At 39.1% G+C, this 13774-nt stretch overlaps 1 protein-coding gene across 1 annotated transcript in view; it reads left to right on the top strand.

Annotated features, from left to right (window-relative positions):
- LOC110510793 (uncharacterized) overlaps positions 1 to 13007 on the top strand; it is an 80790-nt gene extending 67783 nt beyond the window's left edge. Inside the window, exons 53-63 of the mRNA XM_090195103.1 lie at positions 13 to 174; positions 509 to 562; positions 2438 to 2491; positions 3133 to 3240; positions 3484 to 3537; positions 7243 to 7332; positions 7574 to 7892; positions 8141 to 8253; positions 8378 to 8446; positions 8753 to 8986; positions 10884 to 13007. Coding sequence (XP_090051229.1) covers positions 13 to 174; positions 509 to 562; positions 2438 to 2491; positions 3133 to 3240; positions 3484 to 3537; positions 7243 to 7332; positions 7574 to 7892; positions 8141 to 8253; positions 8378 to 8446; positions 8753 to 8986; positions 10884 to 11030 — 1404 coding nt within the window. The 3' untranslated portion in view covers positions 11031 to 13007. The remainder of the gene's footprint in view (positions 1 to 12; positions 175 to 508; positions 563 to 2437; positions 2492 to 3132; positions 3241 to 3483; positions 3538 to 7242; positions 7333 to 7573; positions 7893 to 8140; positions 8254 to 8377; positions 8447 to 8752; positions 8987 to 10883) is intronic.
- Positions 13008 to 13774: the final 767 nt, after the last annotated feature.

Genomic DNA, 13774 nt, shown 5'->3' with positions numbered 1-13774 from the left:
TTTCCCCGTTAGGGTCACCTGGGTAAAGAAGGGAAGCAGGGGAAAGCAGGGATGAAAGGAGGGAAGGGCTCTCCAGGGTTGGAGGGTCTCCTGGGGAAGACAGGACCGGTGGGAGCCCAGGGACATTCTGGTAAACCAGGTCCTAGTGGTCTCAGAGGGATCCCTGGCCCAGCGGTGAGCACACACACACACACACACCCTGACCCCTGACCTGTCAACTCATGACCACACAACCTCATGTGCCAGATGTACTTATACTGAGAATGTAAAACTGACCAACTTCATCGATGACAATACAGTTAAAATAAAACAATGTCTGTCTGTCTGTCTGTCTGTCTGTCTGTCTGTCTGTCTGTCTGTCTGTCTGTCTGTCTGTCTGTCTGTCTGTCTGTCTGTCTGTCTCTCTCTCTCTCTCTCTCTCTCTCTCTCCCTCCCCCTGCTTTCTCTCCTCTCTCTCTCTCTTCTTCCTCTCTCTCTCTCTCTCTCTCTCTCTCTCTCTCTCTCTCAGGGGGAACAAGGTTTAAATGGACCACCAGGCGTAACAGGACCACCAGGACCCATGGTAAAACAGTCTACACCTTTATCCATCCATCTCTCCATCCTTCCATCCCACTCCATCCGTTGTCCCTTTCTCCAGAGTCTACAGCCTTATCTCAGTCACTACTATAGACCCATACATCCTGTATCAGTCTACAGCCCTATCTCAGTCACTACTATAGACCCATTCATCCTATATCAGTCTACAGCCCTATCTCAGTCACTACTATAGACCCATACATCCTGTATCAGTCTACAGCCCTATCTCAGTCACTACTATAGACCCATACATCCTATATCAGTCTACAGCCCTATCTCAGTCACTACTATAGACCCATACATCCTGTATCAGTCTGCAGTCCTATCTCAGGCACTACTATAGACCCATACATCCTGTATCAGTCTACAGCCCTATCTCAGTCACTACTATAGACCCATACATCCTGTATCGGTCTCTACAAACACAAGTTATTGTTTACTAAGTTTACTAAGGCTGGTTTACTAAGGCTAGTTTACTAAGGCTGGTTTACTAAGGCTGGTTTACTAAGGCTAGTTTACTGAGGCTGGTTTACTAAGGCTGGTTTACTAAGGCTGGTTTACTAAGGCTGGTTTACTAAGGCTAGTTTACTAAGGCTAGTTTACTAAGGCTGGTTTACTAAGGCTAGTTTACTAAGGCTGGTTTACTAAGGCTAGTTTACTAAGGCTAGTTTACTAAGGCTAGTTTACTAAGGCTGGTTTACTAAGGCTGGTTTACTAAGGCTAGTTTACTAAGGCTAGTTTACTAAGGCTGGTTTACTAAGGCTGGTTTACTAAGGCTAGTTTACTAAGGCTAGTTTACTAAGGCTAGTTTACTAAGGCTGGTTTACTAAGGCTGGTTTACTAAGGCTAGTTTACTAAGGCTAGTTTACTAAGACTAGTTTACTAAGGCTAGTTTACTAAGGCTGGTTTACTAAGGCTAGTTTACTAAGGCTGGTTTACTAAGGCTGGTTTACTAAGGCTGGTTTACTAAGGCTAGTTTACTAAGGCTGGTTTACTAAGGCTGGTTTACTAAGGCTAGTTTACTATGGCTAGTTTACTAAGGCTGGTTTACTAAGGCTAGTTTACTAAGGCTGGTTTACTAAGGCTGGTTTACTAAGGCTAGTTTACTAAGGCTGGTTTACTAAGGCTGGTTTACTAAGGCTGGTTTACTAAGGCTGGTTTACTAAGGCTGGTTTACTAAGGCTAGTTTACTAAGGCTCGTTTACTATGGCTAGTTTACTAAGGCTAGTTTACTAAGGCTAGTTTACTATGGCTAGTTTACTAAGGCTAGTTTACTAAGGCTGATTTACTGTGGCTAGTTTACTAAGGATAATTTACATGGCTGGTTTACTAAGGCTAGTTTACTAAGGCTAGTTTACTAAGGCTCTGTCCCAAATTGCCCTAGATCTATGTACCCTGATCTAAAGTAATGCACTATATAGGGAATAGGAAGACCTATGTGCCCTGGTCTAAAGTAGTGCACTATATAGGGAACAGGAAGACCTATGTGCCCTGGTCTAAAGTAGTGCACTATATAGGGAACAGGAAGACCTATGTGCCCTGGTCTAAAGTAGTGCACTATATAGGGAACAGGAAGACCTATGTGCCCTGGTCTAAAGTAGTGCACTATATAGGGAATAGGAAGACCTATGTGCCCTGGTCTAAAGTAGTGCACTATATAGGGAATAGGAAGACCTATGTGCCCTGGTCTAAAGTAGTGCACTATATAGGGAATAGGAAGACCTATGTGCCCTGGTCTAAAGTAGTGCAGTATATAGGGAATAGGGTACCATTTTGGACGGAACCCTATGTGACCTTGGAACTCTACTCTGACCTCTAGCTTGACCTCTGTCACCTTTGCCCTCTGTCCTCTTTCCCACAGGGTCCTCCAGGACTACCGGGGTTGAAGGGAGATGAAGGCAGGAAGGGAGACAAGGTGACAACACACACAAACACACAGACCCCCCTCCCCCCCAGTATTCGATCCCCTGCTGATTTTGTACATTTGCTCACTGACAAAAATAAATGATCAGTCTATAATTTTAATGGTAGGTTTATTTGAACAGTGATAGACAGAATATCAACAAAAATATATTTTCCAAGTCATGTGTGTGTAGGGTCATCACACATAACCTCCCCCCCCCCCAGTGCTATCTAAGTGTGTGTTATGTGTGTAGGGTCATCACACATAACCCTCCCCCCCAGTGCTATCTAAGTGTGTGTTATGTGTGTAGGGTCATCACACATAACCCTCCCCCCCAGTGCTATCTAAGTGTGTGTTATGTGTGTAGGGTCATCACACATAACCCTCCCCCCCAGTGCTATCTAAGTGTGTGTTATGTGTGTAGGGTCATCACACATAACCTCCCCCCCAGTGCTATCTAAGTGTGTGTTATGTGTGTAGGGTCATCACACATAACCCTCCCCCCCAGTGCTATCTAAGTGTGTGTTATGTGTGTAGGGTCATCACACATAACCCTCCCCCCTCAGTGCTATCTAAGTGTGTGTTATGTGTGTAGGGTCATCACACATAACCCTCCCCCCTCAGTGCTATCTAAGTGTGTGTTATGTGTGTAGGGTCATGGAGGTCTGATTGGGCTGATAGGCCCTCCAGGAGAGTTTGGAGAGAAGGGAGACAGAGGATTTCCAGGGAACCAGGGTCTACTGGGGCCTAAAGGAGACGAGGTGACACACACACACGCACGCACGCACGCACGCACACACACACACACACACACACACACACACACACACACACACACACACACACACACACACACGTCAATCCAAGGCTCTTGGTCTGACACATACTGTGTTTGCCCTTTCAACTAAATCCTGGACCGTGTCTCGCAAAGTTACTTATGGTGGTTGCAAACCACCTGCATTACATTACCTGTTGTTGCATTGGCGGTGTGTTTGTTGTTTCAGGGTCTGGTTGGTCTAGCAGGTCCTAATGGTCCTCCAGGTCTACCTGGTCTCTCTGTGAGTATCACTATCTATTTCTATCACTATTACAATTACTTACTATTATTATTACTATTACTATTACTATTACTATTACTTACTATTATTATTACTATTATCTACTATTATTATTACTATCACTTACTATTATTACTATTACTATTATTACTATTACTATTACTTACTATTACAATTACTTACTATTATTATTACTATTATTATTACTATTACTATTACTATTACTTACTATTATTATTACTATTACTATTACTTACTATTATTATTACTATTACTTACTATTATTATTATTATTACTATTACTTACTATTATTATTATTATTACTATTACTTACTATTATTATTACTATTACTTACTATTATTATTACTATTACTATTACTATTATCTACTATTATTATTACTATTACTATTACTATTACTTACTATTATTATTACTATTACTTACTATTATTATTATTATTACTATTACTTACTATTATTATTATTATTACTATTACTTACTATTATTATTACTATTACTTACTATTATTATTACTATTACTTACTATTATTATTACTATTACTATTACTATTATCTACTATTATTATTACTATTACTATTACTATTACTTACTATTATTATTACTATTATCTACTATTATTATTACTATTATTATTACTATTACTTACTATTATTATTACTATCACTTACTATTATTACTATTACTATTATTACTATTACTATTACTTACTATTACAATTACTTACTATTATTATTACTATTATTATTACTATTACTATTACTATTACTTACTATTATTATTACTATTACTTACTATTATTATTATTATTACTATTACTTACTATTATTATTACTATTACTTACTATTATTATTACTATTACTATTACTATTATCTACTATTATTATTACTATTACTATTACTTACTATTACTATTACTTACTATTACAATTACTTACTATTATTATTACTATTATTATTACTATTACTATTACTATTACTTACTATATATTATTACAATTACTTACTATTATTATTACTATTATTATTACTATTACTTACTATTATTATTACTATTATTATTACTATTATTATTACTATTACTTACTATTATTATTACTATTACTTACTATTATTATTACTATTACTTACTATTATTATTACTATTATTATTATTATTATTACTATTACTATACTATTACTATTATTATTACTATACTATTACTATTATTATTACTATACTATTACTATTATTATTACTATACTATTACTATTATTATTACTATACTATTACTATTATTATTACTATACTATTACTATTATTATTACTATACTATTACTATTATTATTACTATACTATTACTATTATTATTACTATACTATTACTATTATTATTACTATACTATTACTATTATTATTACTATACTATTACTATTATTATTACTATACTATTACTATTATTATTACTATACTATTACTATTATTATTACTATACTATTACTATTATTATTACTATACTATTACTATTATTATTACTATACTATTACTATTATTATTACTATACTATTACTATTATTATTACTATACTATTACTATTATTATTACTATTACTTACTATTATTATTACTATACTATTACTATTATTATTACTATACTATTACTATTATTATTACTATACTATTACTATTATTATTACTATACTATTACTATTATTATTACTATTACTTACTATTATTATTACTATACTATTACTATTATTATTACTATTACTTACTAGTATTATTACTATTATTATTACTATACTATTACTATTATTATTACTATACTATTACTATTATTATTACTATACTATTACTATTATTATTACTATTACTTACTATTATTATTACTATACTATTACTATTATTATTACTATTACTTACTATTATTATTACTATTATTATTACTATACTATTACTATTACAATTACTTACTATTATTATTACTATTATTATTACTATTATCTACTATTATTATTACTATTATTATTACTATACTATTACTATTACAATTACTTACTATTATTATTACTATTATTATTACTATTATTATTACTATTATTATTACTATTATTATTACTATACTAGTACTATTATTATTACTATTATTATTACTATTACTTACTATTATTATTACTATTACTTACTATTATTATTACTATTATTATTACTATTATTATTACTATTATCTACTATTATTATTATTATTACTATTATTATTACTATTATTATTACTATTATTATTACTATTATCTACTATTATTATTACTATTATTATTACTATTATTATTACTATTATCTACTATTATTATTACTATTATCTACTATTATTATTACTATTATTATTACTATTACTTACTATTATTATTACTATTATTATTACTATACTATTACTATTACTTACTATTATTATTACTATTACTATTACTACTATTACTATTACTATTACTTACTATTATTATTACTATTACTATTACTACTATTACTATTACTATTACTTACTATTATTATTACTATACTATTACTATTACTTACTATATTATTACTATTATTATTACTATACTATTACTATTACAATTACAATTACTTACTATTATTATTACTATTATTATTACTCTCTCTCTCTCTCTCTGTCTCTCTCTCTGTCTCTTTCTCTCTCTCTCTCTCTGTCTCTCTCTCTCTCTCTCTTTCTCTCTCTCTGTCTCTTTCTCTGTCTCTCTCTCTTCCTCTCTCTCTCTCTCTCTTTCTTTCTATCTCTCTCTCTCTCTCTCTCTCTCTCTCTCTGTCTCTGTCTGTCTCTCCATCTCTCTCTCTCTCTCTCTTTCTCTCTCTCTCTCTCTCTTTCTCTCAATTCAATTCAATTTGCTTTATTGGCATGACGTAACAATATAACTATTACCTAAGCTGACTTTGGATATTTACAATGAAAATAATAAGAACAAAATTGTCAACAGGACAACAGTAACAAAAATAACCAAGGGTCAAAATAACCCTACATTGAACGATAACAATAAGCATAAAGTAGAGGACATGTGCAGGTTGATTGGTCTGTCAGACTCTGTCCCTCATCTTATGGCAGGCAGCAATGTAGTGCGCTGCCAACCCACAGCTCTCTGCGTCCTCCCCCAACAGGATGGCTAGCCTACTAATAAGGTTTTCAAATTTGGGGAAATGACACTTTAATTGTTTTATATTTTTGACATTTTGTCAGGAAATGCAGCTCTGTCTCAGGTTCTGCTGTTGTGAAGTGGTTGCACAGCCTTTCCTCTACAGGGAGCCAGGTTTTCCTGTGTCTACCCTTCTCAATGGCAAGGCTGTGCTCACTGAGCCTGTACTTTGTCAAGGTTTTTCTAAGGTTTTGATCAGTAACCATTGTCAAATAATTTGCTTTCTCCCTCTCTTCTATCTCTCTCTCTCTCTCTCTCTCTCTCTCTCTCTCTCTCTCTCTCTCTCTCTCTCTCTCTCTTCTCTCTCTCTCTCTCTCTCTCTCTCTCTCTCCTCTCTCTCTCTCTCTCTCTCTCTCTCTCTCTCTCTCTCTCTCTCTCTCTCTTCTCTCTCTCTCTCTCTCTCTGTCATGCTATTCTCTCTCTCTCTCCCTCTCCCTCTCCCTCTCTCTCTCTCTCTCTCTCTCTCTCTCTCCCTCTCTCTCTCTCTCTCTCTCTCAGGGTAGAGTAGGACAGAAGGGTTCTAAAGGGAATCAGGGTCCCATTGGTGCTATCGGAGATACAGGTCCTGCTGGCCCTCCTGGACCTCCTGTGAGTTCCACCAAATACATCTGCTTAGAACCTTATAAACTTCACCTAGAACCTCCACATAAAACCATAGAGCCACACCAAGAACCACTGCATAGAACCTCCACAAATAACCTTCACATAGAACCTTAGAACATCACCTAGAACCTTCACATAGAACCTCCATCAGAACCTCAGAAGATCACATGAAACCTTCACATAGAACCTTAGAACCCTCATTTAGAAATGCCTCTCCTCCTCTCAGGGTCTCCCTGCGGTGGGTCTTCAGTCTCTCCCGGTGCAGGAGAGAGGAAGGAGGAGGAGGCAGCACTCTTCCTTTGACGGGGCCGCCCTGGAAGACGAGGACGAGCAAGAGGGGGTTGAGGGAAGGGAGGAGGGAGAGGAGGAGAGGATGCAGGCAGACCAGGCAGGGCAGGAGGAGGAGAAAGAGATGGAGGAGGTGTTTGCTTCTCTCTCTTCCATGAGGACGGAGGTAGAGGGTCTGAGGACCCCCCTGGGGACCTACCAGTATCCAGCCCGAACCTGCAAGGAGCTACAGCTGTTGTTCCCAAAGTACACTGATGGTACATATATATCTATCTATCTATCGATCTATCGATCTATCGATCTATCGATCTCGATATCAATCTATACATCTATCTCTCTGTCTATCACCAGAGTTCACTGATGGTACCTACCTCTCAGTATATCTACCTCTGTCTGTCACTACATCATCAATGTACAACCTATATAATCAAATTATCAACAGAGCTTACACGCCCTCTCTCTTTCCCACCTCTCTCCACCCAAAATCTACCCCCCCCCCCCATAGGTGAGTACTGGATAGACCCTAACCAGGGTTGCCATAGAGACTCCTTCAAGGTGTTCTGTAACTTCACGGCCGATGGAGAGACATGTCTGTACCCTGACATGAAGTTCCAGTCGGTGAGTCCACACGATCACTCTCCTCTCCTCCATATGAGCGAGGGACAAATCACTACAGGTAGAGCTGGGTTCAGTATAGTGAGAAGTGTTGGATGTACAGTAATGACTGACGTGTCTTCTACAGGTGAAGCTGAGTTCCTGGAAAGGAGAGAAACCTGGTACCTGGTACAGCCAGTTCAGGAAAGGAAAGCAGGTACGCAGTGTGTGTGTGTGTGTGTTTCTTGTGATCCTGCTCTCTCTATGATATATCCCTTTATCATACTCAATGCCCCTCCCTCCCTCCCCCCCCTCTCCCTCCTCCCTCCCTCCCTCCCTCCCTCCCTCCCTCCCTCCCTCCCTCCCTCCCTCTCCCCCCCCTCCCTCCCTCCCTCCCTCCCTCTCTCCCCCCTCCCTCCCTCCCTCCCCCCCCCCCCCCCCCTCTCTCCCTCCCTCCCTCCCTCCCCCCTCCCCCTCCCTCCCTCCCTCCCTCCCTCCCCTCCCTCCCTCCCTCCCTCTCCAGTTCTCCTATTCTGGTTCAGATGGCAGTCCGGTCCATGTAGTCCAGTTGGTGTTTCTTAAGCTGTTGAGTGCTTCATCCAGACAGACGTTCACCTACCACTGTCAGAACTCAGCCGCCTGGCTCCATACCGCCACCTTCAGCCACCAGCACGCGCTGCGCTTCAGAGGGAGCAGTGGAGAGGAGCTCACGCACCAGAACACACACTACATCACAGCGCTGCACGACGGCTGCCAGGTAACAGACACACTGCTGCCAGGTAACAGACACACTGCTGCCAGGTAACAGACACACTACATCGCAGCACTGCACGACGGCTGCCAGGTAACAGACACACTGTTGACGTCACTATCACCAAAACACTGTTGACACAACCTGTCCTAATGCCACCACTATCACCAAAACACTGTTGACACAACCTGTCCTAATGCCACCACTATCACACTATCACTAAAACACTGTTGATACAACCTGTCCTAATGCCACCACTATCACCAAAACACTGTTGATACAACCTGTCCTAATGCCACCACTATCACCAAAACACTGTTGATACAACCTGTCCTAATGCCACCACTATCACACTATCACTAAAACACTGTTGATACAACCTGTCCTAAAGCCACCACTATCACACTATCACCAAAACACTGTTGACACAACCTGTCCTAAAGCCACCACTATCACCAAAATACTGTTGATACAACCTGTCCTAAAGCCATCACTATCACCAAACCCTGTTGACACAACCTGTCCTAAAGCCACCACTATCACCAAAACACTGTTGATACAACCTGTCCTAATGCCACCACTATCACACTATCACTAAAACACTGTTAACACAACCTGTCCTAACGCCACCACTATCACCAAAACACTGTTGCTACAACCTGTCCTAATGCCACCACTATCACCAAAACACTGTTGATACAACCTGTCCTAATGCCACCACTATCACCAAAACACTGTTGATACAACCTGTCCTAATGCCACCACTATCACACTATCACTAAAACACTGTTGATACAACCTGTCCTAATGCCACCACTATCACCAAAACACTGTTGATACAACCTGTCCTAATGCCACCACTATCACCAAAACACTGTTGATACAACCTGTCCTAAAGCCACCACTATCACCAAAACACTGTTGATACAACCTGTCCTAATGCCACCACTATCACCAAAACACTGTTGATACAACCTGTCCTAACGCCACCACTATCACCAAAACACTGTTGATACAACCTGTCCTAATGCCACCACTATCACACTATCACTAAAACACTGTTGATACAACCTGTCCTAACGCCACCACTATCACCAAAACACTGTTGATACAACCTGTCCTAAAGCCACCACTATCACACTATCACCAAAGACCAAATGTTTTAAATCAGAATATCATTGAAAATAAGAATATAATCAAAGAATATCATTGTAATAGTATTGAAAATATGAAATTATTAAATAAAATTTAAAAAATGCAACAATTATTTTACAACTCTTTGAGCCGCCACTACACACCACACACTACACACTACACACTACACACCACACACCACACACTACACAATACACACCACACACCACACACCACACACCACACACCACACACCATACACACTACACACCACACACTACACACTACACACTACACACCACACACCACACACTACACACTACACACTACACACCACACACTACACACTACACACTACACACCACACACTACACACCACACACTACACAATACACACCACACACCACACACCACACACCACACATTACACACCACACACCACACACCACACACCACACACTACACACTACACACTGCCTAACATGTTGATGGCATGTGTTCCTCCATCTCTCCCTGTAGTCTGGTTCAGGTCAGGAACGGACACACACACTACACACTACACACTACACACTACACACAGTAGTAGAAGTGTAATATCTGTTGATGACATGTGTTCCTCCATCTCTCCCTGTAGTCTGCTTCAGGTCAGGAACGGACACACACACTACACACTACACACTACACACTACACATTTCACACTACACACTACACACACACTGTAGTAGAAGTGTAATATCTGTTGGTGTGTTCCTCCATCTCTCCCTGTAGTCTGCTTCAGGTCAGGAGAGGACGGTGTTAGAGTTTGATGCCCCTCAGTCAGACTCTCTCCCCCTCATCGACGTCTCAGTCTCCGACTTCGGAAACAACAACCAGAAGTTTGGCTTCCAACTGGGTCCCGTCTGCTTCAACGGTTAACGGCAGCCCTCCACAGCCGGTAACCGGGATGAGACGGCCGGTAACAGGGCTAACATGCCCGGTAACAGGGTTGAGATCCACGGACATTTACACAGGGAAACCAGGAGACTGACTGATGCCGCCAGAGAGATATTTATATAGCTTTACCCCAGCACTCATCCATTCCTACTAACAGACACTCATCCATTCATTCATTCCTACTAACAGACACTCACCCATTCATCCATTCCTACTAACAGACACTCATCCATTCATTCATTCATACTAACAGACACTCATCCATTCATTCATTCATACTTACAAACACTCACCCATTCATCCATTCCTACTAACAGACACTCATCCATTCATACTAACAGACACTCATCCATCCATTCATTCATACTAACAGACTGTTAGTGTCACTGTTAGTGTCACCCATTCATCCATTCATACTAACAGACACTCATCTATTCATTCATACTTACAGACACTCATCCATTCATCCATTCATCCATTCCTACTAACAGACACTCATCAATTCATACTTTCCTACTAACAGACACTCATTCACTCATCCATTCATACAGACATTCATTCATTAATTCATCGATTCATCCATTCGTACTTAGACATTCATCCATTCATCCATTCATACTAACAGCCTGGTAATGGTGGACATTTACACAGGGAAAACCAAGAGACTTACTGATGCCATCAGAGACTGATGTGTTTATAGCTTTACACCAGGACTCATCTTTTCATAGTAACAGACACTCATCCATTTGTCATTCATTCATACTTAGACACTCATTCATCCATTCATACCAGCAGACACTCATTCACTCATCCATTCATACTAACAGACACTCATCCATTCATACTTAGAGACACTCATTCACACATCCATTCATACTTACAGACACTCATTCACACATCCATTCATACTTACAGACACTCATTCATGAATTCATCCATTCATTGATTCATCTATTCACACTTACAGACACTCATCCATTCATTCACCCATTCATCTTTTCATAATTACAGACACTCATCCATTCATTCAACCATTCATCCATTCATTCTAACAGACACTCATCCATTCATTCAACCATTCATCCATTCATTCTAACAGACACTCATTCAGCCATTCATTCCAGCACACACTCATTCACTCATCCATTCATACTACACACACTCATTCATGAATTCATCCATTCATTGATTCCTCTGTTAATACTTACAGACACTCATCCATTCATTCAACCTTTCATCCATTCATTCTTACAGACACTCATTAATTAATTAATCCATTGATCGATTCATCCATTCGTACTTAGACACACATCCATTCATACTTAGACACTCATTCATTCATACTTACAGACATTCATCCATTCATACTTACAAACACTCATTCATTCATCCATTCATACTTACAGACACTCATGCATCCATTCATCCATACCTTCATGCATTCATTCATTCATCTATACATTGTCCATTCACACAGTTGCTCACTCATTCATTCATCCATCATTCCTGCATTCACTCCTTCCTATATTCACTCATTCATCCTGATACCAAAGAAGCACCTCTACATCTGGGAAACGTTTCCACAACGTGTAACTAACGTTAATTAGATGCTGTATTCCAACCTCATGTTGTCCCCATTCTGTGTTGTTGATGTGTGTGTGTTTTTATATGAACAGTTTTGTGTTGTGTTCTAATGTATATTTGTGTGATACTCAACCATGGTGCTACAGTCTTTTACTTGAGTATGTTTAATGTCATGTATGTCTTCCTTGTCAAAGGGAAAGGGAAGGCAGCCATTTTGTTTTTGTATTTGTAACATAATGATGATGATGATGATGAACAACATTCTTGTCAGGACATTAGAGGATTATGATGTCACAATGCCATTTTATTCACACTTGTGGGAAAATTAAATAATGAATAACCTGTTTTAATAAAAGTACACAACTGTTCCCCTGACTTACTGAAGCAGCAGTCTAAATGTGGTGACAACTGTTCACCTGACTTACTGAAGCAGCAGTCTCAATGTGGTGACAACTGTTCCCCTGACTTACTGAAGCAGCAGTCTAAATGTGTTGACAACTGTTCCCCTGACTTACTGAAGCAGCAGTCTCAATGTGTTGACAACTGTTCCCCTGACTTACTGAAGCAGCAGTCTCAATGTGTTGACAACTGTTCCCCTGACTTACTGAAGCAGCAGTCTCAATGTGTTGACAACTGTTCCCCTGACTTACTGAAGCAGCAGTCTCAATGTGGTGACAACTGTTCCCCTGACTTACTGAAGCAGCAGTCTCAATGTGGTGACAACTGTTCCCCTGACTTACTGAAGCAGCAGTCTAAATGTGGTGACAACTGTTCCCCTGACTTACTGAAGCAGCAGTCTAAATGTGGTGACAACTGTTCCCCTGACTTACTGAAGCAGCAGTCTAAATGTGGTGACAACTGTTCCCCTGACTTACTGAAGCAGCAGTCTCAATGTGGTGACAACTGTTCCCCTGACTTACTGAAGCAGCAGTCTCAATGTGGTGACAACTGTTCCCCTGACTTACTGAAGCAGCAGTCTAAATGTGGTGACAACTGTTCCCCTGACTTACTGAAGCAGCAGTCTAAATGTGGTGACAACTGTTCCCCTGACTTACTGAAGCAGCAGTCTAAATGTGGTGACAACTGTTCCCCTGACTTACTGAAGCAGCAGTCTAAATGTGTTGACATTAATATTGTAGAGC

The sequence above is a fragment of the Oncorhynchus mykiss genome, chromosome 13 (genome assembly GCF_057628025.1).
Source record: "Oncorhynchus mykiss isolate SJ-2025 chromosome 13, ASM5762802v1, whole genome shotgun sequence".
NCBI classification, from domain to species: domain Eukaryota; kingdom Metazoa; phylum Chordata; class Actinopteri; order Salmoniformes; family Salmonidae; genus Oncorhynchus; species Oncorhynchus mykiss.
This window is presented reverse-complemented; position numbering and strand designations above follow the sequence as displayed.